Here is a 24,247-nt window from a genome sequence, read left to right as displayed (position 1 = left end):
TCACCCCTCTCCTCGTTCACTTTTTCTAAAGGTTTAACCATAAAAAATAAAAAATAAACGTTGATAAAGGTTGATAAACAATTTCGAAAAAAGTCAGTAAAGGTTAAAAAATAATTTTGAAAAATGTTTTGAAAGGTTAAAAAAATATTTTCGAATAAGGTTTCGAAAAGTTGAAAAAGTTTCAACAATTATTTTCGATTTATTTTAAAAAATAGGTTTGCATCATTGATGAGAACTCTGCTATACTCTACATGTGCTCTACATTACATGCATTTTCGGTTCAGGGATTATTTACAATAAATTAGAGTAGCGATGTAGGCTACACCAGAACCATTTCTACACGAGACGGATAGCACTAGCTAGCTGTAACAGAAGGGACTGACTAACGATTGAGCAATACTATACTATACTTTAAAGCCTGTAGTTGAGTGCAGATTAACTAACCAACATCAATACATTTACATTATGCTAATGGAAAGTAGGGAGCCTAGAGTACACTATGAATTAACACACGCGATTATAGAAATCACATTCAATTCAACCAAACATCAAGAGAAAACGTAATAATTTCGCGCGCGCGCAAGAAAGGGGGGGAACTGAATTCTCCGGAACACCGGCAGTTCATTTGCATACGGTAGTGCCTACAAAGTGACGACACTTTGCCCCCAATGCATTCTGGGTGTCATCAAAGCTAGCGAAAGGCCAAGAGCGGTAACTAAAACTCCCTCAGATAAACCGTACTATGAGCCAGTTACAGTGAGTGACAGTTACCTAGCTAGCTAACAACAAAGCAGCAACTGTGGATGCCTGTTTAATATTGAGCTCCCAGTAGATTTTTATTCTCTTACTTTTAACAGAAAAGGGAACATGAAAGCGCATTGATCATATTGTTGGAAGTGACAAGGCATCCGTTTTCGAAAGCAAACTCGAAGAGTTTTGGTAACATTATTTAGCAAGCCAAGAGAATAATATATTTTGCTAATTGACTGCAAATTTGTCTGGATAGATTCTGAGTTGGGATTCACGTGCAGGTATGTAGACAGTAATTTAATTTACCATACGAAGCAGCAGTAGTTTTAACCTTTGGCTAAAACTGATTTGTTTCTCGCGGGATCCAACCCACTGTTTATTACCATTGGGTAATGGGCATGCCACCTCCCCTTTATCCACATGGCCTTGGTTTGACAGGCCTTGTACGTGTTGTATTGACCACCCGGGTGTTAATTTGTCAGATATGGAAGCAAATCAGTGACACAATGTTTTGGATTTTTTAAAGGAATTGAATACTTAACATTGACATTGAAACGCCACCGATTGTAATGAATTTTTTAAATTCTGATCCCCAAATTCAAGGTTGAGAAACTTGAAATTCAGGTTGCTAAAATTAGAACAGTAAAATTCAGATCCCAAAAATTCAAGCCTCAGAAATTCAAATAGATCCAAATTCAGGCAGTTCAAATTCAAATGGTGAATTTCAGATCCCAAAAATTCAATAAGACAATAAAAAAGACAAATTCAGATTGCAACATCCGGTCTGAGGCCAGCAGTATCCCGGATGTTGCAATCGGTATTTTTTCGGATAACATTTTTTGTGTTCAAAATTTTTGGATTTGAATTTCACAATACAAACTTTATTCAATTAGAATTAATGAAGCTTGAATTTTTGGGATCTGAATTTTACTTTTCTAATTTGGGCAAACTGAATTTCTGAAGGTAGAATTTTTTAAATAAAATTATTGGGATATTAATTTTACTGTTCGAATTTGAGCTACTTGAATTTCCAAACCTTGAATTTTGGGATCTGATTTTAATTACCTTTTATAAATACATTTTTCTATTTTAAAGAGGTGAATTCAAAACCAACAAATTGGGCGTTTTGTACATTTCAAAATCAAGTATTCAATACCTTAAAAAAAAGTGCTACTCTGACTTATGGAGTTTCCAAGGCACACCCCAGGAAAATGCACACATTTGGGGATCTGGTTATCCTCAATGTACCCTTAATCTCATAATGCATAACAATACAGTCCAAAGCACAGAAGCTGTCATACTAGGATGGATGAAGGTTTCTGTGTAATCTTAGAGGCTTTCGATGTATCTCAGTAATTGAGTTATATCAGTTCCAATAAAGGGGCAAAAGGAAAACGAGCTAATCAGTCGAGACAAAACCATTGTCACTAGTATGGTCAATTTAAAGTGATGTATAGATAAGTTTACTGTTTTCTTTAGAGCACTTAGAATGTTTGTTTTATCAATCTGGTTTTTGGAACACCTGTTTAGTCACGCATGCATACACTGTATTCTTTTGTAGTTCTCCCCTCTGTCATTCCCTAACCAGCTTCTTTTGTTGCATGAATAGCTTAACCTGAAACTGACCTCAGCAGTCGGTACAACGTGCAAAATGAAAGGACTGATTTCAGCGTTTGAGGGGCAGACAGAGACAGAAGGAGGGGCGAGTGAGAGAGGGAGGGGTGTCGCTAAGCGGCTCCCTGTAACAGGAAGCGGAGCACGCAGCAGCGACACTGCTCAGTAGTGCTAAGTTGCCTGATCTCTCTGGCGCATGAGCACGTATGTGTCTGTGTCTGTGTGTGTTTGTGTGTGTGTGGCAGGGATGTTTGTCCATGGGGCTTTTCCCTGGGATGAACGTTGTTGACGAAGGCTGGAATCTGGAGAGCTGGGGCTGGACAGATCTGTTTGTATTCCACTTTCTCTCTCTCTCTCCTCCCTCTCTCTCTCTCACCTCTCTTTTAGCTTATTTGTTGGTGTGCTGTGCGGTATTCAGATGGAAAGGTCACTTGTTCTTGTATGTGTGTCATCAGGCTATATCCGCGTGTTGGTGTGTCAATGAGATTAGCTTGCAGTGCTCTAATAGGACTACAGGCCTAACTATCTTGTAATAGCTTCCTTTACGTGAGAAGCAACCTTATTGTAATGAACTATTCTAGCTAGAAGACTCCTTGTTGTTATGTTAGTCCTCTCCTTTCAGTCAGGGATACATGTGTAGCAGATCCAAAGTCCAGCTGTGAATGATAGGATTGTTACTTCAGAAATGTAGGCCTACTCAGCTCTGTTGAAATCTTGGCCACATCTTGGTACCAGCTAGAGCGTATTGCTATACAGCCTGTTTGAGTTTCTGTGTCTGCGTATCATGTATTGCCGGTGCCATGATATTTATGTCCCTAACCTTGGTTGTAATGTTTCCATGTTCAGACATGGAGTGCCCGTCATGTGACCTGTTGCCCCTAACCTTGGTTGTAATGTTTCCATGTTCAGACATGGAGTGCCCGTCATGTGACCTGTTGCTATCAATATCGTCTGGCTTCCTGTGTTCCCTGTTGGTTTATTATTGGGAACATTATCCAACTTCTGTGTTCACAGCTGTTTATTGTTGGGGACATCCTCTGTTTTCCTGACTGGGGATTGGGTCTGTCTACCAGCTCAAGCTTCATCATAACCCATAGTACAATAGAACAGGCTGTTTCGAGCAGGAGCCAGCTGCCCCCCCCCTTACTCTCTGAGTGCCATAGCAGCTATGAAGGAAGTCAAACCACAGTAACCAGTCATCCATTTGACCCATGTCAGAAACATATTTCAGTTGCATGTTCAGTGCTTTTGAGCCAGGGTTCAATGTATTATTACTTTGAGGAATCTAGATGGAATTGGGAGTGTGATTCATTTCCTGAATGTATTGTTTTAAAGGAGGTGTCTTGTCGTCTCGTTTGGCTCGGTGCTTCACCCCCCCTCTTCTCTCTAACAGCTCCAGCTACTGGACATCTGGCCTGGACTTTGACAAGGAGCAGTGCATTGCCACAGCGCTCACATCCATATCCGAGGCTTCCACAATGTCCCGGCGTAGCCTCCGGATACACTCTACCACGGGTCACTATGGAGATGAAAGCCTGCTGGACTCAGCCCCCAGCCTAGGCTTCAACGCCTCCTACAGCGCTGGAGGCGCCAGTCGCAGAGACGCCATCCAGTCAGTCACTGCATCGGGGATTAGTTATTGCATTATAGGAAGTCACACACTTGGGTTCAGGTTTTAACTATACAACTTCTTCCAGCTTTTTATTATTATTTTGCTCTCTCCCTCTACCTCCACACAATATTCCCTCGCTCCAGGGCAATTAAGAGCAGGCGGACTCAGTCTCTGCTCCAGACCCCCAGGAAGAGTGCCCAGGGCCAGGCCCACAACAGCAGCCTCCACAGCTGTGCTGCCAGCGATGCTTCTCTGCTCTCCTCTATGCTGGACGAGTCCTGCATCCAGGAGAGGACACTGGTCGACAACTTCTGGGGTGAGCATACACACACTCACAGACGCGCTCACACACAATGACATGGAAGTGTATCCTCGCCCATGTGATTGTTTCACAGTGTCAACGTTTCCCTCTGTCCTGTAGGATTGGATGAGGAGGCTGAACTCCAAGGTAATAGGCTTGTTTGCTGGCTGATATGTTTTTGCCTCAATCATACAATGTTAACTTATTAGTATGTTTGCTAATGATCTTTCTCTCCTCTCTTTGACTCGGACCATGCTAGACCAAACCATAGTGCTTCAAACTAACGGAGAGACCTCAGCCCAGACCCAGACATCCATGGTCAACGGTTACTTCTGTACTGTCCACACAGACGGGCAGGGACCCCTCACTACCTACCCCTCTGCTTCCTCCTCTTCCAAGTACATCACTTCCTCTTCTACGGCAGCCCTTGCCCGCCCGGCCATCAGTGAGCACGCTCAGACTACAGGCCCCGCCTCCTCAGCCTTGTCCCCGCCCCCCACAATCTACAGTAGAGACAAGAGCCGCAAGACCAAGACAGGTGAAGAGGGCGGGGGGTGGGGTGGGGGTGGGGGGGTGCTTGAATCAGAAAGAGGCCAGTAGACTGGCTAGAACACTCTCTGAGAGACAGATTCAGAAATAAAGAGACATGATTTGACTCAGGTGTGTCCTGCATTGGAAGTTGGTTTGATCTAGTGTCTAGCTGGGTCTAATAATTTGCCCTCCTTTGTTATTGTTTTATGTTTCATACTGGCGTTAAGACATGCACTTATGAACACAAAACTGCTGTTCAATGCTACCATACATCATTCTTCATACCAGGACTCCTAGCATCCGTGTGGATCCTGAGTGTGTACATGTGGAACAGGGCAGCAGCCTGCATGGTTTCTCTCTTCTCTCTGCTCCTCCACCAGCTGACCAGAGAGGGCACAGGTAGCAGCTGCAGGGCCCAGGGCCCAAACCCCTAGCCAAACTCTTACCCTCCCCGTCTCCTGTCCTCCAGCACAAGCCTCAGTAGGGCTCCATCACAGCACTGGCCTTCTCTCTCTGTCTCTCTGTCTCTGTCTGTCTGTCCTGCAGCTCAGGAATGACCTCCACAGAGAACTTTCCAGAACTCTTAACTCACAGCCCTCCTTCCATTGTTCTGTAGCACCTGCACTGGAAGGGCCACAAACACTTGGATGGAGTCTCACCTTAAAGGCACATAGATACTCACTCTTTTTAGGTGTGGGTGTGTGTTGTTTCGCAGTTACTATTCCTGCAGTATAACTTTGTCTGGGATTTACCATGTGTGTATGCCTAGGGAAATCACTTGGTGTGGGTCAGTAAATCTCCACAATGGTCATCTCCTCCTTGTCAAAACTGATAATAACTCAACTTAGAAAGACCTACACTGTCTGCTTACTGAACATGGTTAATGTTACTCCCTTTCTCCTACTTTTTTCTTTCCTTCATCCTCTGGCTCTCTTTTACAGGTGTGCTGTACGCAGTGTGCTCCATGTGTCTAAAGTACAGCAGAAGAGCTGCAGCCTCCACAGTGTCAGTGTCGACTGTAGTCTTGCAGTGTGCAGTGGCGTTGGCCTCTGCTGCCTTGCAGGTTGCTGTGCTCAGGTGGAGCCATGGGGCCCAGACAAGGCATGGAACAGTAGTAGACAACGGTAGTCGTTTACAATATACTAACCCCCATTGATGCCTCTCACGCTCAGCTGGGTTATTCATGGATCCCCATTCATGGTCTAGGGGAAGGTGTGGAGGTGGTGTTTTCGCTCTGCTCGGCATGGTCCTCTTGTCCTTTGCACTGGAGTGTGAACTCCACTGTCCCTGTCTAACCCTTTCTGACTTTTTTTCCCTTTACCTCCCTACTTACTAGCTGTTTAGTATTTTGATGTCTCTTACTCGGATGTCACAACAGCTGGGTTTCCCTATCAAACAAATGGACGCCTTTTACTTTGCCTGTCGCCTTGGTAACATGCAAATGGTGTTGTGGCATTTGTTTTCTCTCCCTACTTTTGAAACTCCATTCACTGTTCATCCTCAGCACAGGTGAAGGGGATACTGGGATTTGACTGGACTTTTAAACTTGGACTTAACCTCTCTCGCTCTCTCTCTGTCTCTTATACAGATGCTCACAGCAGTTCCTGTGGAAGTATGAACGTGAAGGAGCTGGAGGCTGAAGAGGGACACCTGGATCTGAACGGACCTCTGTGTAAGTGTGCCGTGTCTGTCAGCCGGGTGACTCATGAGGGGTCTAGGCTAATGGAGGATTTGACACCATGGCTAAGAGGGAGGGAGAGAGACGATCCATTTGAGATGTGTTCACTATGAGGGATGTGATTGGAATCTGAGCTTTGGTGCGTATCATTCTGTCCTGGCTGTCCGTCCCTGCTCCTTTACTGTTGTTCCCCACAGGTGATGACTGCAAAGAAAAACACCGCATGGATTCACATGCAGCCTGTGCATCTTCATCTATTTGGTTGTCCAGGTCACTCTGCCTGTTGGGGCCATTGTGGATCATCATTGCTTACACAGGTCACCAACCTAAACTAACCCCCTTTTAGCCTATCCCGACACACTTTTTACAAACTCAAACTGGTCGGATCAACACCAGACAGCCTTGGAAACTACTAACTAGTCATGGCAATCCATTGAACTTCATGTCACTGTTGAGTGAAGAGATTACCGGAATGTTTTTGCTCACATCGTTGGTTCCCCAGGGTCCTGCCTGCTGTTGATTGGTCAAAAAGTGGGCATTGCCAGCGGGGCAATAACGCAAAGGCTGATGTTGGCTGCCCTGTCCCCATTGGCTGCCCTGTCCCCAGGTTATCATCCTACAACTTATTTAACCAACCCCTTTCATACCCTCCAGATAGCTGTCAGGCAGACTCTTCCCTTGTGTTCCCCCTTTAACATCCTCTTCTCTCTCCGCATGTGGAATCTTGCCTGCTTGTGGCTGCATAACCTGTAAATGGGGCCTTAATGAGGAACCCCCCATCCTAGCTTTTACAGTCCCTCTGCTGGACAGTTTGTGTGGTGGTTCTTAGTGAAGGGTGGGTCACCTTGGAGGGCTCATGTGCTTTAGCATGCCCTGTGTCACTGTCTCTCCCTCAGTAAGTTTAGGTTGACCTCTCGACATGATCCATCTGTCTAACTGGTGTATCCCTCCCCCTTCGCTGTGTTGTGTGTTATTCTAATGCCTTGCACTCCTTGCTGTATGGTTCACCTACAAATGCTCTAAGTCTACACCATGTTACACAATATGTAGGTTTATAGCGGTATTGCTGGATTAACATGACGCTTTAAAAAGACAATACAGTTAAACTGGAAACTCGTCAGGGTTTAGCCTACAACTTGTCAAGCAGCTCTGCATCTGGGGGTTTAATCAGAGGCTCACCTGGAATATAAGGCCTCCTTATCTCCCTGCTTCTGAGGGCACTTTCATACTTAAGATTCCTAATGATGGAACACAGCCTTCTACCTTCCCTGAGTAATCCCCTCCTTGCCCTGCCTTTACCATGTGTGTGTGCCCACAGGGAAGGCAGCGACGGGTGTATTCCGGTGGCTAAGGACCGGATGGTATCATCTCATCACGCTCATGTCCTTTCTCAATGGGTTTGTCTTGACACGGTGAGTCCTGGCCTTCACATAGACCGTGCCTGATTCTTAAACCAGCTAGTGACTGAAACTCCTCATTCGCCGTTAAGAGCTGGTGCGTTTTTTGGTTTTGTCAGGTGTCTTCCCAGGCTGCTTAAACTGCTTCTGCTGCCGTGCCTACTACTTGTGGGTATGTGTCTTACCTGCCGCTATCCAGACTTGAAAGGCTGCCCCCGTAGCCTAACAGTAGCATACTGTTGACTCGCTCCCTCTCTGTCTCTGTCTCATTCTGGGTATGTGATATACAGCTCGTGTGCGTCTCTCTACAGCTGTGTGGTGTTGGGGACCCTCAAGCTTGCTGTCTGGCCTGCCAGCCTTCAGCATGACAGAGTGGGTGCCAGCCAGCCTCTCCGTCCCCAGAGACGGACACACACCCAGGGCTGCCCTCTTCACAGCTCCCCCGTCAGAGCCACACGTAAGGGTCGTTGTGTTTACCAACATGCATGGAGGCGGTGCGATGTCATCTGGGACGTCAAGCATGTACAGTATCAAAACGGCATATACAGTAGATGTATGCATTAAGCCCCTTGATGAGGTGTGTGTGTGTCTTGGCGTCTCTTTGCACGCGTTCACCCCTCCTGTGGTCGTTTTCTGCCAGCAGGAAGAGGGCTCCGTGTCCTCCCTCCACTCTGAGCGCCTAGCCCGGCTGGAGGAGAGCCTATCCAAGCTGTGGGAGCATGTGGAGGGGGGAGGCCAGAGGATGGAGCAGCAGCACGGGGAGGTGATGGGACTCTACCAGGCCCTCCAGGAGCAGCTCCCCTCTCAGGCAGAAGGGGGCAGCCTGGAGCCCTGGGTGTCCAGGCTGCTGGAGGACCGGCTGGTGAGACTCAGGGCAGAGATGGCGGAGGAAGAGTCTGCCCACAGGGAACAGGTGAGGCTGGAGGAGCCAAAGACCATCACACCAGCAAACATGGGTCATATTGGGTGGTGTCTAAGCAGTTATTTATAGCTGTGTGTTTTCTCTTTCATAGCATTACCTGTTTTTTTTCTCCTCCTCCCCCCCCCCCCCCCCCCCCCCCCCCCCTCCCTTCCTCTACCACCCGGTCTTCCTCTGTCTCTCCTGCCTCTCCTAGTCTCAGCAGCAGGAGGTTAGGAGCTCTCGTCTGGATCAAATGGAGCTCCTGCTGCAAGCCCTCAGTCTCAAAACAGAGGTACACACACACACACTTTCACACAGAGGTACACACACACTTTCAAGTCCTGGAATTAAATCCTTGATTCGTAGTAATATGTTTGCTGTCAACTGGGGTTTTTTCTTTAGGAGGTACAGAAGAGACAAGAGACAATGACACCTCCTTCAGTATTTGCTCCAGTATCTACACCATCACCTCCACTTGTACCTGTTCCAGACATGTAAGTTAGTAAAACTTTGGATTTCTAAATGTATCTCCCGAGTTCTAAGTTATGAAGTTTAGAATGGTCTCTGGATCTGTTTTACCTTAAGCGTGGACCGCGATTCCCATGATGCTTTGCTGGCAGAAGTGCAAAGGCTGGAGCTTGTGCTGGTCGGCATCAGAGAGGACCTGCAGGGGGTGATGGGATGTCAGGGCAGATGTGGCCAGCTGGACTCCCTCCAGGACACAGTGAGTTACAAACACAAGGCAGTCCTCAAGGTCAACGCCAGGTGGCTGACATAGACAGCGAAGGCTCATCTCTATCTTCTGTCAGGTTTCAGCGCAGGTGTCAGACCAGGTGCGTCAAGAGCTCCGGAGCCTGTTCTACGGCAGTCAGAAGGACCCACCTGAAGACCCCCACTCTTCTGAGCCAGGTTCTGGGGAGACAGAACTGCCCGACTCCCTGCTGCTGTGGCTGTCTGAACGCTACGTGAGCGGGGCTGACCTGCAGGCCTCGCTGGCCTCCTTGGAGCTGCGCATCCTGCAGAACGTCAGTGTGCAGCTGCAGCACGACCACGGCAGCCAGCAGGGGCCCTGCACACAGAGCCTCACCCAGACCGTGCTGCAGACCGTGGGAGCTGCAGGGGCCACCCAGGTGACGGAGGAGGTGGGTGTCTATGGTGATCTGGTGTCACCTTTTTGAAAACTTGAAGCTTACATGAGCATGATGCGTTTTCTTGTCTTTACTGTTTACTATGGCCTCTGAGCGCACCTTCTCCTCTTACCCTAGGAAGTGCAGCTGATTGTGAGAAATGCCCTGAAGTTATACTCCGAGGATCGGACAGGCCTGGTGGACTATGCCCTTGAGTCTGGAGGTGAGGTGACTGGACCCTGACCCAAGTGACTGCTGAGATGGGTGTGACCTGCTTGGGTTGTTTACATTAATGTTTGAACTCTGAGATACCACAGGTTTAATGTGTGACACGTTAACCACCTAGACATGACCACCTCGAAACATTGCAACAATATTTTAGTTGTGTGTGTGTGTGTGTGTGTGTGTGCAGGTGGCAGCATCATGAGCACTCGCTGTTCAGAGACCTACGAGACCAAGACGGCTCTGATGAGTCTGTTTGGCCTGCCGCTCTGGTACTTCTCCCAGTCTCCTCGAGTCGTCATTCAGGTAGCGCTCCGATCGACGTGACCCCCTGGGAAACGGCTTCAGTGCTTTTGGTGTTTGGTGGTACCTAATGCTTGTGATGATCATTCTTTTGTAACCTCCATCTTGATCACATTGTTCTCACTCTCTCTAGCCTGACATCAATCCAGGGAACTGCTGGGCATTCCGAGGCTCCAGTGGTTACCTGGTGATCCGCCTCTCCATGAAGATCCGCCCCTCTGCCTTCTCAATGGAGCACATCCCCAAAGCCCTGTCCCCAACAGGACGGATCAGCAGCGCCCCACGCCAGTTCACTGTCTACGTAAGACTCATTCACCATTATCTTTTAAACTCTTGTTGCTTGACAAAGGATTCAAATCATCGTAATTTATATTTGAACTGTTTAACACCGCTATTGTTTGCCAGGGCCTGGATGATGAGAGCCAGGAGAGGGGGAAGTTATTAGGCAACTACACCTATGTGGAGGATGGAGATGCACTGCAGACTTACCCTGTCTCTGTAAGTGTACAAGCATTGGCTTAGGACCTATTCTGTGTCAAGTACACCACTCTGCCTTAGTAAATACTCTCTGCTGTCAAATCTGAAATGTACTCTCAGATTCTTAACTGAATGCCTTGTTTGTTCTGTCCACAGGAAGTGAATGTCGATGCCTACCAGATCGTTGAGGTGCGGGTGCTGTCCAACTGGGGCCATCAGGAGTACACCTGCCTGTACCGTGTCAGAGTACATGGAGAGCCCGTTTAAAACGGAGCAGGTCATAGACTGGTATTGGTAAATCTTTTGGTGTTCCAATTCTAATGACTTGTCATGGGTGCCTAGTATCTGCCTTCGTGTTCATTATGCAAACAAGGAATGTGTTTGAAAGAGTTTGGGTGAACACACAAACACACTGACACCATTGGTTCTTTAGCTCTGTAGATAAGATGCACTGTATTTGTAACTGTATTGGTTAAATGTTTCAACCAAACTTCCCTCTGTCTTCATTCAATTGGAGTTGTGTAGGAGACCAAAAATAGATGGATGTCGTTGGGCCCTTACAGCTCAATGTGAAGGTATTCTTTACCATACTATCCATTTGGACACAAAAACCACTGGAGGAATGTAACTTAAACGCTGTCAATAGTTTTGTCTTTTTAAAAGTCTACAAATATCAGTGTTGCTTTGAATTGTACATTATGCTGAACTTGTCAAATGTAATTTTACTTTAATAATTTGTTTTTAAAGGAAGGAATTGCACAAAAGTAATAAGAAAATGCACTGATTGTAGGGCATACTGTAATATTGTTAATTGTTTATCACAACCCAATATAGATAAACTGCAAGTGCCCAGTTATAAATATTTTATTTATTTCTGTATTTTTCAGTTATTGAAATAAGAATCTGTATTTTTGTACATTATTTTCAGACAGTTTAAATGTGTTGTAAAGATACGGGTTTTTATATTTTATTTTGTACATGGTTGCATTTGAAAATGTTATAATAAAGTTCTTACTTTTATGACTGTTGCATTGCTATTGAAAATTGAAAATACTATTCTATATGTGCTGTATTTGTATAGACTCGCAGGCCAAAGTTAAGATAATGGTAAAACAGTTTGGGATAGATGGGAAAAGTATTGAGGCATAAAAACATAGTTTAGAAGTGAAATAAATGATTTTGGCCACAGAGGAAACAACGTGACACCATGGTAACCACAACTAACTACGGCAAGCTGAATATGCCAAATCAATTTCAGCACATTCGTTTCCTATCCTGTCAACGTTTGGTTGGGACGAGAGTTGCTGCTGGGAACAAACAATGATGTCGGAGCAGGAGGCTCTGAAGTGCTCCAGCGCAAGGAATCGTGGTGGTGTGCAGAGAGTTGAAGGGAAACTGCGAGCCAGTGTAGAAAAGGGGGATTACTATGAGGCGCATCAGATGTATAGGACCTTATTTTTTAGGTAAGTTTTGTTAATTTGCTGTGGTTAGCCCGTTTAATGTCTCAGTTGGCTTCAGGGCCTGCCTGTTCCAGATCATTCTGCTTGTCAACACAATTGACTGTGATTGGTAGACTCATGGTATTGTCCCACCCTCTTGGACATGTTCTGCGATTTGTTTGGGCAGTCTGCATGTCAATGACTCAAAGTCACCGGAGAATGCTAGGCATCGACGTTTGAGCTAGCCAGCTAGCTGTAGTTAAAAGCTAGCTGTCAAGCTAGCTCGCAGCAATCTAAACACAACGATATACTAATGGCAATCATGTCCGTGATGTCGAATATGTGGACAGCCGATTTTAGCCAAACCCCAGTTTATGACAACCTGGCTGGTAACCTTTGTGTTTATCATAATTAGCTAGCAAGCTCAGCCTAGAAAGCTGGTAGCAGGATGTGGTTTGCCAGTCCAGTGGCCCGGCCTGTGCATAGTCATTACCTAGCTAGTACATTATGGTTTTGTAGCTGATAGCCATCTTCGGGATAGTTAATGTGAGTGCTAGCATCAAGCTACATTTGAAAATGGTCATAGGTACTGACTATCGTATCTACAGTAGTATATTCGTTATTCGTATATTCGTTTCGTTTATCTAGTTACAACTAACTAGATAGTTGCCTAGCTTACAATATTATTTGATCCAGTAGCGTGTCAGTGACATTATGTGTCTGCAAACAGGTATGTGTCACAGACCAAACATGCAGAAGCACGGGAGTTGATGTACAATGGCGCCTTGCTCTTCTTCAGCTATAACCAGGTATTTAAATTCGGCCTAGTTTTGCCAAATAATTGCTCGAGTTTAATATAATTAGCTTACCAGTAGCAAATTCAGTCAGATAATTTTTTTATAATTACTATTGTAGAAGGAAAGCAGACCTATAATGCCTTGCAGGTTTTGCTGTAAATATGCAACTTTGTAAGAGGTGTCTCACTCACAGCAAAACAGTGCAGCAGACCTGTCCATGTTGGTACTAGAGTCTCTGGAGAAATCTGAGGCTAAGGTAGAGGATGAAGATTTAGGTGAGTTGCACCGCATGGTTTATGTTAACTGATGGAGGAAATGGGGACCCATATGTGGTGGCATTCTGTTGTTGACTGTGTTTTTATCATTATTATTGTGTCTTGTTTCAGAGCATCTGGCAAAGCTTTTTAGCTTGATGGATCCTAACTCCCCAGAGCGAGTAGCATTTGTGTCCCGTGCCCTCAAATGGTCGACAGGAGGCTCTGGAAAGCTGGGGCATCCAAAACTACACCAGCTCCTGGCTGTCACTCTGTGGAAGGGTATGGACCAGCAATGAGTTGCCTGAAACAGACACAAATATATCCGATACCATGCACAATAATTTGGTGACTACAGAGAATTAGGAATGGCATAATGTGTTGTTGTAAGAGTAAGTTTGGCAAGACTAGAGCATGCACTGGTGTAGGACTGGGGTTGATTGCCATTAGCTGTAAGCTAAGGCTTCTTAACAATGTTCTACCAAAGACCATGTTTTCATGTGTCCAGAGCAAAACTACAGTGAATCTCGCTACCACTTCCTCCACTCGTCTGATGGGGAGGGCTGTGCCAAGATGCTGGTGGAGTACTCTTCATCCCGGGGCTTCCGGAGCGAGGTGGACATGTTTGTGGCGCAGGCCGTCCTACAGTAAGTCTGTCTGTGTCAGCAGCAAGCAAACAGTCCTTATAACCAGCCAGCACGATCTGCTGTGCTCTTCCACTTGCTAACAGGCTTTGCCCTGTCTCCTCTGTTTCCCCCTGCCTGTCTATCCGGTCCTCCATCCCTACAGGTTCCTCTGTCTAAAGAACAAGAACAGTGCATCTGTGGTGTTCACTACATACACACAGAAACACCCGTCTATAGAGAAAGGCCCTCCCTTTGTCCAGCCTCTGCTCAACTTCATCTGGTTCCTCCTGTTGGCAGTGGACGGGTAAGACTGGCCACCACCACCCCACATACTTTTACCTCTGTTCTTCTGCTAAACCCGCCGTCTGAAATAACAAACTGGTCCTCCAAGAATCCCTGTCTCGTGTTGGTAGTGGTGGGGAAAGTATTGGTGACCTTTGTCCTCCCAACTCTTCTTCTGTGGTGTTGTGTTGCCCCGTACAGAGGGAAGTTAACAGTGTTCACGGTGCTGTGTGAGCAGTACCAGCCCTCCCTGAAGAGGGACCCTATGTATAATGAGGTGAGTTAGCAGGAGAGTCTGCTGCCGGTCATGGCCTGTGTCAGTAGCAGGGGCTGGTTGATTACCCCATTGGTTAACTGTAATTTTTTGTTTTTGTTCCCCTTTGCCATTGTATTGCTGCTGCACCAGTATCTCGACAGAATAGGACAGCTCTTCTTTGGGGTGCCGCCAAAACAGTCCTCGTCATATGGTGGGCTGCTAGGTGAGTGCTTTTATAATTTTTCTTTTTTTTTCTGTAGACCATCAAAAAACATTAGAATAAGTCAACTCCATAAATAGTTAGCGGTGGCTTGTTGGGATCTGGATAAACTGGTAAAGATGTGTGTGAACTCGGTCTGTCCCTTGGCCGTTCTACCAGGTAACCTGCTGAACAGCCTGATGGGATCAGGTGACGACGAGGAGGGGGAGGAAGCACAAGAGGACAGCAGCCCTATCGAGCTGGACTGAGAGCAGCGGAGCACCAGAGGCGGGCTGAACCCTCTCCCCACCCCGCCTCTTCCCAGAGGTGTTACAAAGGCGTGCAGGTTCCCCGTCCCTCAACACTCAACCCCAGATTGCAGATGGTCCAACCATCCCATCACAAACAGAACATTCAGCTGCCCAAACCTTCCCTCCTCCCAGTACTGCCTGGACTGCGCCAAATTGCAAACTCTTCTATTTCCGTTTTGAGCTAGTATTATTATATAATATTTGTTTTCATCGTTTTGTTTCTTTTAGTGTTTGGACATTTTCAGTGTAGGGGTATGGTTTCAAAAGTGGCAGCTGTCATCCCTCCATCTTTCCCGTTCTCCTTTTTGGGCTTTGTTCGTTTCTTTCATTTACACGGACAGAGAGACACAATGGCTCCGTTTTCATCATTTCTGTTATAAATGTACTCAGTAACCCTGCCCTTTTGATTCTTGTAGTGAAGGCTGTCTATGTCTCTGTGGCAACCATGGCAACCACCATGGGCGCTGGTGGAAGTTTGTATTACAGAGTTATTATTAACTTGTTGTCCATGTAAATGTTCAATAACAATAATCATTGTGCTAAGGCGATGGGATGAAATGCATGGTCGAGAGTCTGTGGAGAGACTTCATTATCTATTATACAGCTGTCAGCTTGTTTAGAACTGGGCTGCATCCAGGACGCTGTCGTGTTCACGGCGGTTCACGTCCTGTAGGAAGTCCTGAGAAACCGGACTGATCACTTCACATCTGTTACCACATGGGAGACTGACTACATGTTTGTTCAGATCGACACAAGTGAATATGTATACAAACCAGGCATGGTCGGATCGTATACCCTGTGTCCGTAGGAGTGTATGCAGTGTGTGTGTGCGTGCGAGAATGTGATAACGAATGTCAAAGGCATGCTCATGTGAATGCAAGTCTGTTTGTCTTTTACAGAGGATGCCTTCTACTCCCTTAACATTACATTTTCACTTGGTTTAAAGCAGTTGACTGCTCTATTGTTTTTGATCCAAATGTTAGTTAAAACCAGAATGAACAAATTTAACTTAATAAAATCATCCCTGTTGTATAACAATTTTGTATGAAATTATCCCGGGAAGGTTGTTCATTATACCTGCTTTTATTTCATGTATATTCCTTTATTCCAACATACAGTAGAATTGTTTTGCAAAACATATTGTATTCTTCAAGCCTGTCTTCAGACAGTATCCTGCTTATATCTCAGTGTAGAGTTTTCAGTAGTCATAACCTCATGGATTCACATTGACGAGGGGGACAATTGTGTTGTGTGACGAATACAGGTTTTTCACTTTTGTGTTGGTCTGTCTTGAAAATAAAATTACTTTAGAAGTTGTGGGTGAATCTCCCAATAAACATATTACATCGTGTGGAGATTTTGTGACATGACAACCATGTGACGTCCATGTCAAGATAAGGGTATCATTGTACTATCTTACAACTACAAGCATTGGTTCAATGCACTAGCTTACCACCAGACAAAACAGGTAGCCTAACAGCATTAACGAGCCGTGAATGTACAAGTCCTTACTGTATGTGAGCTGTGTGTGTGTGTGTGTGTGTTGGGTGTGCAAAATGTCTAAGAACAAAGTTGGCATACAATTCTGACCAAAGGCTATTACACCTAGGCTCTGGCTGACCAAGCCAGCATGTTGATCAATCATACCATTTTGTTTTTGATAATTTCATGTGAATGCAAATGGGGGTTGTTTGCCTTTGAAATATCACTACTTGAGTAAATAAACACAACTAATGAATATCTTCTGTCTCCAAGTTGGCTCTCCTTCACCCCCTCTGCTGGACACAGTGGAGGATGCACCACAACTAAAACATTTGCCCAGAAAAATCATGTTTCATTTGTTTTACTGATTTTACATCCAGACTTGATCATTTAGAAAATGTTAGTGCAGCATGAAGATACATCAATTCATACAAATACATAAACAAGAACACTGAAGTACAAAGAAGCTTAATGGCACGATATGAATTATCAAATATTTATAAGGCTAGTATATTTTTAAATACAATGACAATATAGCAGGTACAATCGCCGTGCATGTTTCTGTGAATCTAGGAAAGGCATGCCAGGAAACATGGCCCGCCCGCCCTCCTGTGCTCAGGTTCCCTGTTGTTCAGGTGCGTGTCTGCAAGGTGAGTCTCTGGACCATGTCTGAGATGTGGGCCATATCTAGCTGCTGGCCCTGGTGCTTGATGAAGTCCAGAGTTCGCACCTGCCCCAAACACACACACAGGCACACGCACAAAGCAAAATCAAAAAGAATCGTGGAAACAACATCATCTGCCAAACCAGCAGAGCTGGAACAACCTACAGTAGAAACAGTACGCAGATGACGCCAACTGTAGAACCAAAACATGTGTTTGTTAAAGGCGAGGAGCATACGCGTGTCTTACGGAGGTGCGTGTGTCGCAATGGCCATGCTTGTGGCTGAGGTTCCACAGGTTAACGGCCAGCTGGTTGAGCTTGTTGTTCCTTAGGTCTCCATGGGCCAGCATGTAGCCGAATAGGGAGAAGGCCAGGCTACCCTGACGACGAACACCCTGGACAGAGTCACCACAGGAGAGGGGTTAGATGTCGATAAAAATAAGTAAAGAGCAGACATACAGAAAGATAAATAGAGGAGTATAAACAGTAAGAGATGGTTCATGGTCTTTCTGAGAGCCACATTCCTACCTCCTCTCTCCCCAGGGTCTTCAGGTGGTCCAGCACCTGGCCAATCAGAGTCTCACACAGCTTGTTGATCTCAGCCACAAACTTGGGATCTCCTCCGTACAGGGTCTCATTCGAGTCCACTGAGACAGAGACAAGGTAGGCGTTAACTCAAATAACAGTGACCTCCCTGTGTGATTGTGTGTGTGTGTGTGTGTGATATACCTTTTGGGATAGAGTAGAGGTAGCTCTCCTGGCTCATGGCCGCCAGCAGGGGTAGAGCGCTGATGTAGACACGGATCTTAGCATCACCGCTGTCATCCCAAGTGTAGTCCTGTACCATATTCAGCAGACCTCGCACCAGATATAACACCCCCTGCTCTGGGTGGTCCTACTCACACACACACACACGCACACACACAACTATTTTTTTATATTCTCAGTTACAATGTCTCTCTCTATTAACAGGATGTGTCACTAAGCTGATGAGATGAGGGACCCTGCTGGGTTACCGGGACGACAAGAAGCGTGGACAGGAAGTTGTTGATGAAGTCGAGCAGGAAGCTCTCGGAGGAGCGCTGCTTGCCCTCGATGCTGATGCTGCGCGGAACCTCAGGAAGCACGCTCACCGCCGCTTTCAGGAACGCGTCGGCTGAGAGACATAAGAAAAGAAAGAAGAAAGGATGAGAGCGAGAGTGAGAGAAACACCTAGTGAGTGATTGATTGACAGAGGGATTAAGACAAGGTGTGCCGAAGGGAGAAGACCCAATATAATTCAGTCGCGTGCTCAGCCCAATCAACTCACCCTGGGAAAAACACTGGTTGGCCAGAGCCACCTGTCCTGACAGCAGGTACAGGTTGAGACGACTGAAGATGCTGGTGAGGGATGGAATGGTGATAAAACTGTAGGCAGCACATGCCTGACAGAAAGAGAGGGAAAAAGACAAGAGGGAGCGAGAAGGAAGGAAGAACATGCTTCTGTTACACACACGGTCCAGTACTTTTTGAAGGGACCATAAAGTCAGGTAGGGTAGGGATGTAGCCGAGAATCTGACCCTGACAAAGGCAGCTGTCTTGCGGGAGTGATTCCCCCTCATCACACGCCTGGTCTCCATGGCCAACTGGTTAACCGTCTGAGAATAAAACACACACACATTTAGCTTGATGTCAGTACAGTAACTTGGTTACACACACAAACACACACACACAGAGGTCTGCATTCCTCACATGTATGAGCTGCACCAGGACAGGCTCCAGGTTGCAAAAGGTAGCTCTGGCCTCCACACAGAAACTCAACTGCTGCTCAAAGTCCCGACCAAACGACACCTGGGGAAAGAAAGAGACAGTTTGGAAAACTACAAAAAAAATTGTACACTTAATGGGAATGGCAGTAAAAATTGAAAAAGTTATAGAGTAGTGTGTGTCTAGACCACAGGCAGCAGAGAGACTAACCATGCGGATGAAACCATTGATCAGCAGTGCCAGAGATCTCTTTTCATCCTCCAGAGTCAGAGCACTGAGGGACAAAGACAATTACTTGGTAATTGATAACACACAAACACACACACACACACAGACAGACACACGGCTGGACCTACTTGACCGAGTCGTGCATGGTCTTGCAGACGTGCAACAGAGCGTTGAGGATGACCGGGTCTCTGGTGGGCTCCAACTGGTGTCTGATTGGACAGAGACAACAATCACATATGGTGTTGCCGGGCAGAAACACTCGGGAACGTGAGGTTTGGCCCTGGGCCTAGATCAGATCCTATACCTACACATTACATTACTTTGTCTAATAAGTCTATTGTACTTGTGAGTGGTTGGATCTGCTGTGCTTTAGTGTTAGGTGGGTCTGCACATACTTGATGAAGACCTCCATGATGGACTTGCAGACCTCCACCCTGACGCTGTCCTTCTGGAACATGTCTAGGAAAGGCAGGAAACGCTCCTGAAGGTAACAGCAGGTAAACAGGAAGTAAACAAACAAACAAACAAAAAAAGGTCACAACAGACAAGTTAGAACAAAGCTACAAAAATGATACGTAAAACTTCAGCTGATGTTTTACATGATATCTTACCATGGAGAAGAGGACTGAGAAGTCCGTAAAGTAGGTGAGGATCTTCCTGATCACAGACTGCAACTGTGAACCCACACAAACATGAATGATTGGTTTAGCTCATCATCAACCATACTTATCAATCAATGGGCCACACTTTAGGTACAGTGTTTACCTGTGAATAGGCATCCTCAAAAGCACGGTCTGGGGTCATGTGTCTGATGATGTCAGAGAGAACTGTGTTGACCTCACGTTTCTAGGGACAGAAGGAGTAATGGCTGTTATTATATTATGAGTTTACACATTATGAAGTCTGACTCTTCTGCTCTCAATCTTGGATTCCACTCACAGTGAAGTTACGACAGGTAAACTCCACCCAGATCTCGGCACAGTTTATGTAGTCCTGAGAAGAGGAGACACATGAAAACCACGTATGGATGGTCTTCACTCAAAATAAATGTTTTATTTGCACAGTATTGTAGATTTCTGTTAAACAGTGTACCTGGGGACTGCGGACTTTAGTGATGACCTTCCAGGCCTCGTTGAGGATGGGCAGTCTCTCAGGCTCCGAAGGGTCTGCACAGGCAAGACTTCGACCTAACGAGCCAAACAACAGGTGCTGTGGGAGAACACAGAGGATGGAGGGATGGTGAGGAGAGGGCAATGGAAAGAGAAAAAGAGAGAGGAGAAACAAGAAGACAGAATGTGGCTTGCAGATACATGGTCAATAATGTTTACCTTATTTAGATTCTAACCCAAAGTATGGGTTGAACCCTGTGCCTGCGTCGTAACAGTGATGTCACTGACCTTGGGGAAACCCGCCTCGTCACATTCTTTGATCATGCCGATAAAGTCTGTTGCCCTTGTCGCCACAAACTCCGCCCTGAACGCCCACATCACCGAGTTCAGAAGCAAGGCACTGTGAACAATAAGGATATGGATCAGACATGGAAACCCCTTACTATTACGCTATTCCGGTCACAGTCCTATCCTCTACCCTAGCCTCCTCACATGCAGCCCCCCAGGTCCTACGACATCATCTGAGACTCACTTGTTTCCCAGCTTCTTGCACCTCTCCATCATCTCAGTCAGCAGAGCCTGAAACACAGCAGCTAGTTAGGACGATGAGCAGCATGGAGCAGTTGCATCATGCGTTTGTGTGTGTGTGTTTACCTCTGGTGCCTTGTAGGCAACACACTGGAGGATCCAGTTGATGGCAGGTGAGTAGAGGGTGAGGTAGACAGGGACCTCCACCCTCTGCAGAACCAACTGGTTTTGAACACTGTCCCCGTGGATCTGACGGAAGGTTTCCAGGAGATCAAAGAAGTTCTTGTTCAGGCTGTCCCTCAGCTGAGGCGCCACTTCCATCCCCACCTGACCGCACACAGGCACAGGGGTTGGTCAAACGAGAAGAATATGTAATGCAGTCTGGGCATTAACAGAATTACTCTCATTCTCGAAGGAGACCAGTCTTTCAATGCATCTCAGTACCCTTACAACCATACGTTTTAGCTTGGTAAATACTACATACATACACGTATATATATACACGTATATGTATATACATAGTATATAGTATGGTAGTGTGGGTATTGGGACACACCCTGTCTTACCCTGCAGAGGTAGGCCCTGGCATAGACAGCCACAAGGGGGTCTCCTATGCCCCGGATCATGGCTGTGAGACGAGGAAGCGTCTCTTGGATACCCCTGAGGAGACAGAGGGAGAGTTTGAAAGAATGGAAAGAAGAAGTTAAGCGAGAGTGAAGAAGCTAATTCACGTTAAAACAACTCTTTAGTAGAAAGAATATGCCTAGGATTTTTTTTTTCTGGTAAAGGTAGGTGACCAACTCACGATTTGGTCAGGAAACGGTTACATTTTAAGATGGCCGCCTCAACATATCTGTTCAAGCACAGTCAAAGATTCAACTAGTACATTAAATAGAGTAAATGTATATGAATAGGACTTGTGTGTTTGGACGGTGGAATGGAATAACAGCATGTTAGAGGATACAGTCGAGGGATGAGTTCCCTAATGGAGGCAATCTTGAAGAACCAGTTGAGACAGGTCTCCTTGGCAGTGTCGTTCACTTCATCAGCAGTGAAAGAGTCTAGAAAGTACAGGGTAGGATGAGTAGATGTATCAGATGGAGGAAGAGAGTCAGGGCTACAAAAGACAGACCTAAAAAGAGACAGAAAAGATGGCTGGTGGGTCAAACCTGACAGGGGTCGAGGGTCAGAGCACATTGACCAGATTCTGTCATACACCAGCTTCCCTGCAACAGAGAATTAACATTTAGTCAATCTCTGTTTGATGACAATCAGCAAACATAACTTAGTTGTGATACAATAGACAGTAATGCACTAATATGTTTCTATCAAATTCCATGCTTTGACAAATGAACTGAAGGGAGGTGTGAGTTCTCACCAAATGTGTCCAGGATGTCAGTAATGAGGACAAACTTGCTGGGGTAAAACTGGATGACTGAGGTGTCCGAAAGCAGCTTGGAGCACTGGGAAGAAATGGTTGACAAAATACTACAGAATGAGTATTAACATCTAAAACATCTCATAAAATTTACTGTTTTCGAACACGCACATGAGAGGTTCCAAAAGAAACAAAACATCTTAACTTGGTCAGAATAACTGAACATTTTACAAAACTTTAGGTGCGATTCACACCTGGATAACAATCTTCAGGGCCTTGACCTTCTGGTCTGAGGACCAAGCCTCCTTCAGGTTCTGGTTGAGTTCTTCGATGCGGTTGACATAGTCCTGCTGGGACAGGTTCAGAAGCTCCCTCTGGGAGCCCTGAAAGAAAAACACACACATTCAACTCTGACAGCTCTTATCTCTCTGTCTGGATCGTCTACCCTATGTTTACCATGTTCAACCCTCCCTCCAACTCACTTCTTCCAGGTCATCCAGCTCCTCAAGACGGGTGCGCACCTTCTCTGAGACAGCGGAGGAGCCGGGACTAGGAGCCTTACCTGGGAACCAAGACAAGGACGCCAGAAGATGGATTATGGCTACAAGTAGGCTCCATCAGAGAGCCTTAAATGCAGGAAAGCCTCTTTCAAATGAAGTTATGGAATGGGTTATGGGACTTTAGTTAGTGGCCTCACCTTTGTCAGAGCCCATGTATAGATTCTGCAAGAAAACAAGAAAGCATGTATCCATTGTTATGTTTTCATCCCAGAGATGGCTACCTAAGTATCTTGTTCTCTATAAGGTGTACTAACCCATGTAATATCTAGACAGACTCACAATGGAGAGTTTCTCATTGGTGGTAAACCTGGCCAGGATCTCTCCACGTTTGGATGACCAGGGCTCAAAGTTTATGCCCACATCTTCCTCTTGTTCCTTCTCCCTCCTCTTTCTCCCCAAATCCTTAATAAGAGACACAGAAAGTAAGGTTGAAGAGCAAGACAAAGTGATTATATTTTTTTCATCATGAATGACTAAGGAGTAAGGACCTATGAACCATAACAAATGTATACAGGCTAGCTGTCTTGTCTGACTATGTGTATTAACCTGCTCAGCGGTGTATTTAACTGTCTGTCTGTCTCAACTGATCAACCAGTTTTTATCAGCCTTTGGCTCCCTGCCCTTCCAGGCCAGTATACTCACTCCGGTGGAGCTGCTGTGTGACAGGGTGGGGGTCTCACTGGCAGCTGCAAACATGGACAGGGGATCTGTTCCGTCCAACATGGAGCTCAATGGATCCAGGGCCACAGAGCTGGAGGACGAGGAAGAGGAGGATGTGCTACCTTTACGCCCCCCACGACGTGACTTCCCTGAGTCTGTCACCTGAGTGGGGAGCAAAGGATGAGCTGTTGACTGAAGTTTCCGTTTTACGAAGGTCTGAAAACGTTAACTGTCTGGTATTATCTGGAAATGATTCATTGATGATAATCGTAAGTAGGCCTATGCAATTTTCGAAAGGAAGGTAGATTGACATGGTGCTGTGTATATTACTCACTGTAATGGGTTTGAGGGGATGATAGTCGCCGAACTCCACAGGCAAGACCTCCAGACGACAGCTCTGTAGCTCGGCGTCATATTTGCGGCTACGAGAATGCCTAACGTAGAAAAAAAAAACTGCTGTAACCACAGTATATGACAACAATTCACGACAAAGTATATTTACGTTTCATAGCAGCACAGTAAAACGTCGTTTGCAGCGGAATGCATTCCCATGTAACATCAATCTCGATTACATGTGTATAGTGATACGTTTATACCAATGAACTCCATGCTAAAAAGATTTTAAGACTACATTTCCAGATTTATAATGAGAAAAGATGTACATACCACTGAACCGCAGCCATTTTTATTCAGTCATATGACGACTCCTGGTCGGGTAAACTTCCGGGATTGTGTTCCAACTTTGGGGAAACGTGATATTTCTATTATATGTTGGCCTATTTAACTTTTAACTTTCAGACAGATACTTTAAATGAG

At 45.8% G+C, this 24,247-nt stretch overlaps 3 protein-coding genes across 10 annotated transcripts; 2 read left to right on the top strand and 1 right to left on the bottom strand.

Annotated features, from left to right (window-relative positions):
* Nucleotides 1–713: 713 nt before the first annotated feature.
* Nucleotides 714–11,933, top strand: sun1a (Sad1 and UNC84 domain containing 1a). Of its 8 annotated transcripts, none has more exons than XM_047032595.1 (22): nucleotides 714–1,031; nucleotides 3,758–3,976; nucleotides 4,120–4,292; nucleotides 4,398–4,424; nucleotides 4,537–4,815; nucleotides 5,750–5,932; nucleotides 6,397–6,480; nucleotides 6,684–6,803; nucleotides 6,989–7,093; nucleotides 7,805–7,898; nucleotides 8,003–8,055; nucleotides 8,195–8,340; nucleotides 8,524–8,796; nucleotides 8,999–9,076; nucleotides 9,187–9,278; nucleotides 9,370–9,508; nucleotides 9,594–9,926; nucleotides 10,050–10,134; nucleotides 10,324–10,439; nucleotides 10,570–10,737; nucleotides 10,842–10,934; nucleotides 11,070–11,933. In XM_047032595.1, exons 2-22 carry the CDS (start codon nucleotides 3,843–3,845, stop codon nucleotides 11,178–11,180), a joined length of 2,886 nt encoding a protein of 961 aa, XP_046888551.1. In that variant the 5' UTR covers nucleotides 714–1,031; nucleotides 3,758–3,842; the 3' UTR covers nucleotides 11,181–11,933. The 8 variants fall into 8 exon arrangements, with proteins under 8 accessions (XP_046888551.1, XP_046888549.1, XP_046888547.1 ...); XM_047032593.1 differs by lacking the exon at nucleotides 714–1,031 and adding an exon at nucleotides 2,487–2,568; XM_047032591.1 differs by lacking the exon at nucleotides 714–1,031 and adding an exon at nucleotides 2,576–2,692.
* Nucleotides 11,934–12,178: 245 nt separating this feature from the next.
* On the top strand, nucleotides 12,179–16,819 carry get4 (guided entry of tail-anchored proteins factor 4). The gene is made up of 9 exons (XM_047031862.1): nucleotides 12,179–12,376; nucleotides 13,083–13,161; nucleotides 13,343–13,424; nucleotides 13,536–13,685; nucleotides 13,912–14,050; nucleotides 14,193–14,333; nucleotides 14,513–14,588; nucleotides 14,718–14,790; nucleotides 14,947–16,819. Exons 1-9 carry the CDS (start codon nucleotides 12,234–12,236, stop codon nucleotides 15,033–15,035), a joined length of 972 nt encoding a protein of 323 aa, XP_046887818.1. The 5' UTR covers nucleotides 12,179–12,233; the 3' UTR covers nucleotides 15,036–16,819.
* Nucleotides 15,278–24,164, bottom strand: vps35l (VPS35 endosomal protein sorting factor like). The gene is made up of 30 exons (XM_047031859.1): nucleotides 24,098–24,164; nucleotides 23,766–23,865; nucleotides 23,414–23,593; nucleotides 23,051–23,173; nucleotides 22,909–22,933; nucleotides 22,694–22,773; nucleotides 22,466–22,594; nucleotides 22,212–22,296; nucleotides 22,003–22,059; nucleotides 21,798–21,894; nucleotides 21,639–21,686; nucleotides 21,400–21,493; nucleotides 20,960–21,160; nucleotides 20,838–20,884; nucleotides 20,594–20,705; nucleotides 20,289–20,405; nucleotides 20,136–20,189; nucleotides 19,962–20,042; nucleotides 19,808–19,870; nucleotides 19,592–19,677; nucleotides 19,325–19,405; nucleotides 19,179–19,242; nucleotides 18,954–19,052; nucleotides 18,782–18,859; nucleotides 18,532–18,646; nucleotides 18,239–18,378; nucleotides 17,952–18,117; nucleotides 17,751–17,869; nucleotides 17,471–17,617; nucleotides 15,278–17,289 (listed from the first exon to the last, which is right to left on the bottom strand). The coding sequence occupies exons 1-30, from the start codon at nucleotides 24,112–24,114 to the stop codon at nucleotides 17,191–17,193; spliced, it is 2,904 nt and encodes a 967-aa protein (XP_046887815.1). The 5' UTR covers nucleotides 24,115–24,164; the 3' UTR covers nucleotides 15,278–17,190.
* Between the last annotated feature and the right edge of the window lie 83 nt (nucleotides 24,165–24,247).

The sequence above is a fragment of the Hypomesus transpacificus genome, chromosome 13, assembly GCF_021917145.1.
Source record: "Hypomesus transpacificus isolate Combined female chromosome 13, fHypTra1, whole genome shotgun sequence".
NCBI lineage: Eukaryota > Metazoa > Chordata > Actinopteri > Osmeriformes > Osmeridae > Hypomesus > Hypomesus transpacificus.
This window is presented reverse-complemented; position numbering and strand designations above follow the sequence as displayed.

Excerpts from the sequence above, each read along its gene's own strand:
- sun1a (XM_047032590.1), top strand. The coding sequence starts at position 3,684 with ATGTATTGTTTTAAAGGAGGTGTCTTGTCGTCTCGTTTGGCTCGGTGC. Across the intron at positions 4,425-4,536 it reads TGAGGAGGCTGAACTCCAAG|ACCAAACCATAGTGCTTCAA; the intron begins GTAATAGGCTTG and ends GGACCATGCTAG. Across the intron at positions 9,509-9,593 it reads TGGACTCCCTCCAGGACACA|GTTTCAGCGCAGGTGTCAGA; the intron begins GTGAGTTACAAA and ends ATCTTCTGTCAG.
- vps35l (XM_047031859.1), bottom strand. Across the intron at positions 21,687-21,797 it reads AGGGAACTCATCCCTCGACT|ATATGTTGAGGCGGCCATCT; the intron begins GTATCCTCTAAC and ends GTGCTTGAACAG. Across the intron at positions 18,647-18,781 it reads AGACAGCTGCCTTTGTCAGG|GCATGTGCTGCCTACAGTTT; the intron begins GTCAGATTCTCG and ends TCTTTCTGTCAG.
- get4 (XM_047031862.1), top strand. The coding sequence starts at position 12,234 with ATGATGTCGGAGCAGGAGGCTCTGAAGTGCTCCAGCGCAAGGAATCGT. Across the intron at positions 13,686-13,911 it reads GGCTGTCACTCTGTGGAAGG|AGCAAAACTACAGTGAATCT; the intron begins GTATGGACCAGC and ends TCATGTGTCCAG. Across the intron at positions 14,051-14,192 it reads GTGGCGCAGGCCGTCCTACA|GTTCCTCTGTCTAAAGAACA; the intron begins GTAAGTCTGTCT and ends CCATCCCTACAG.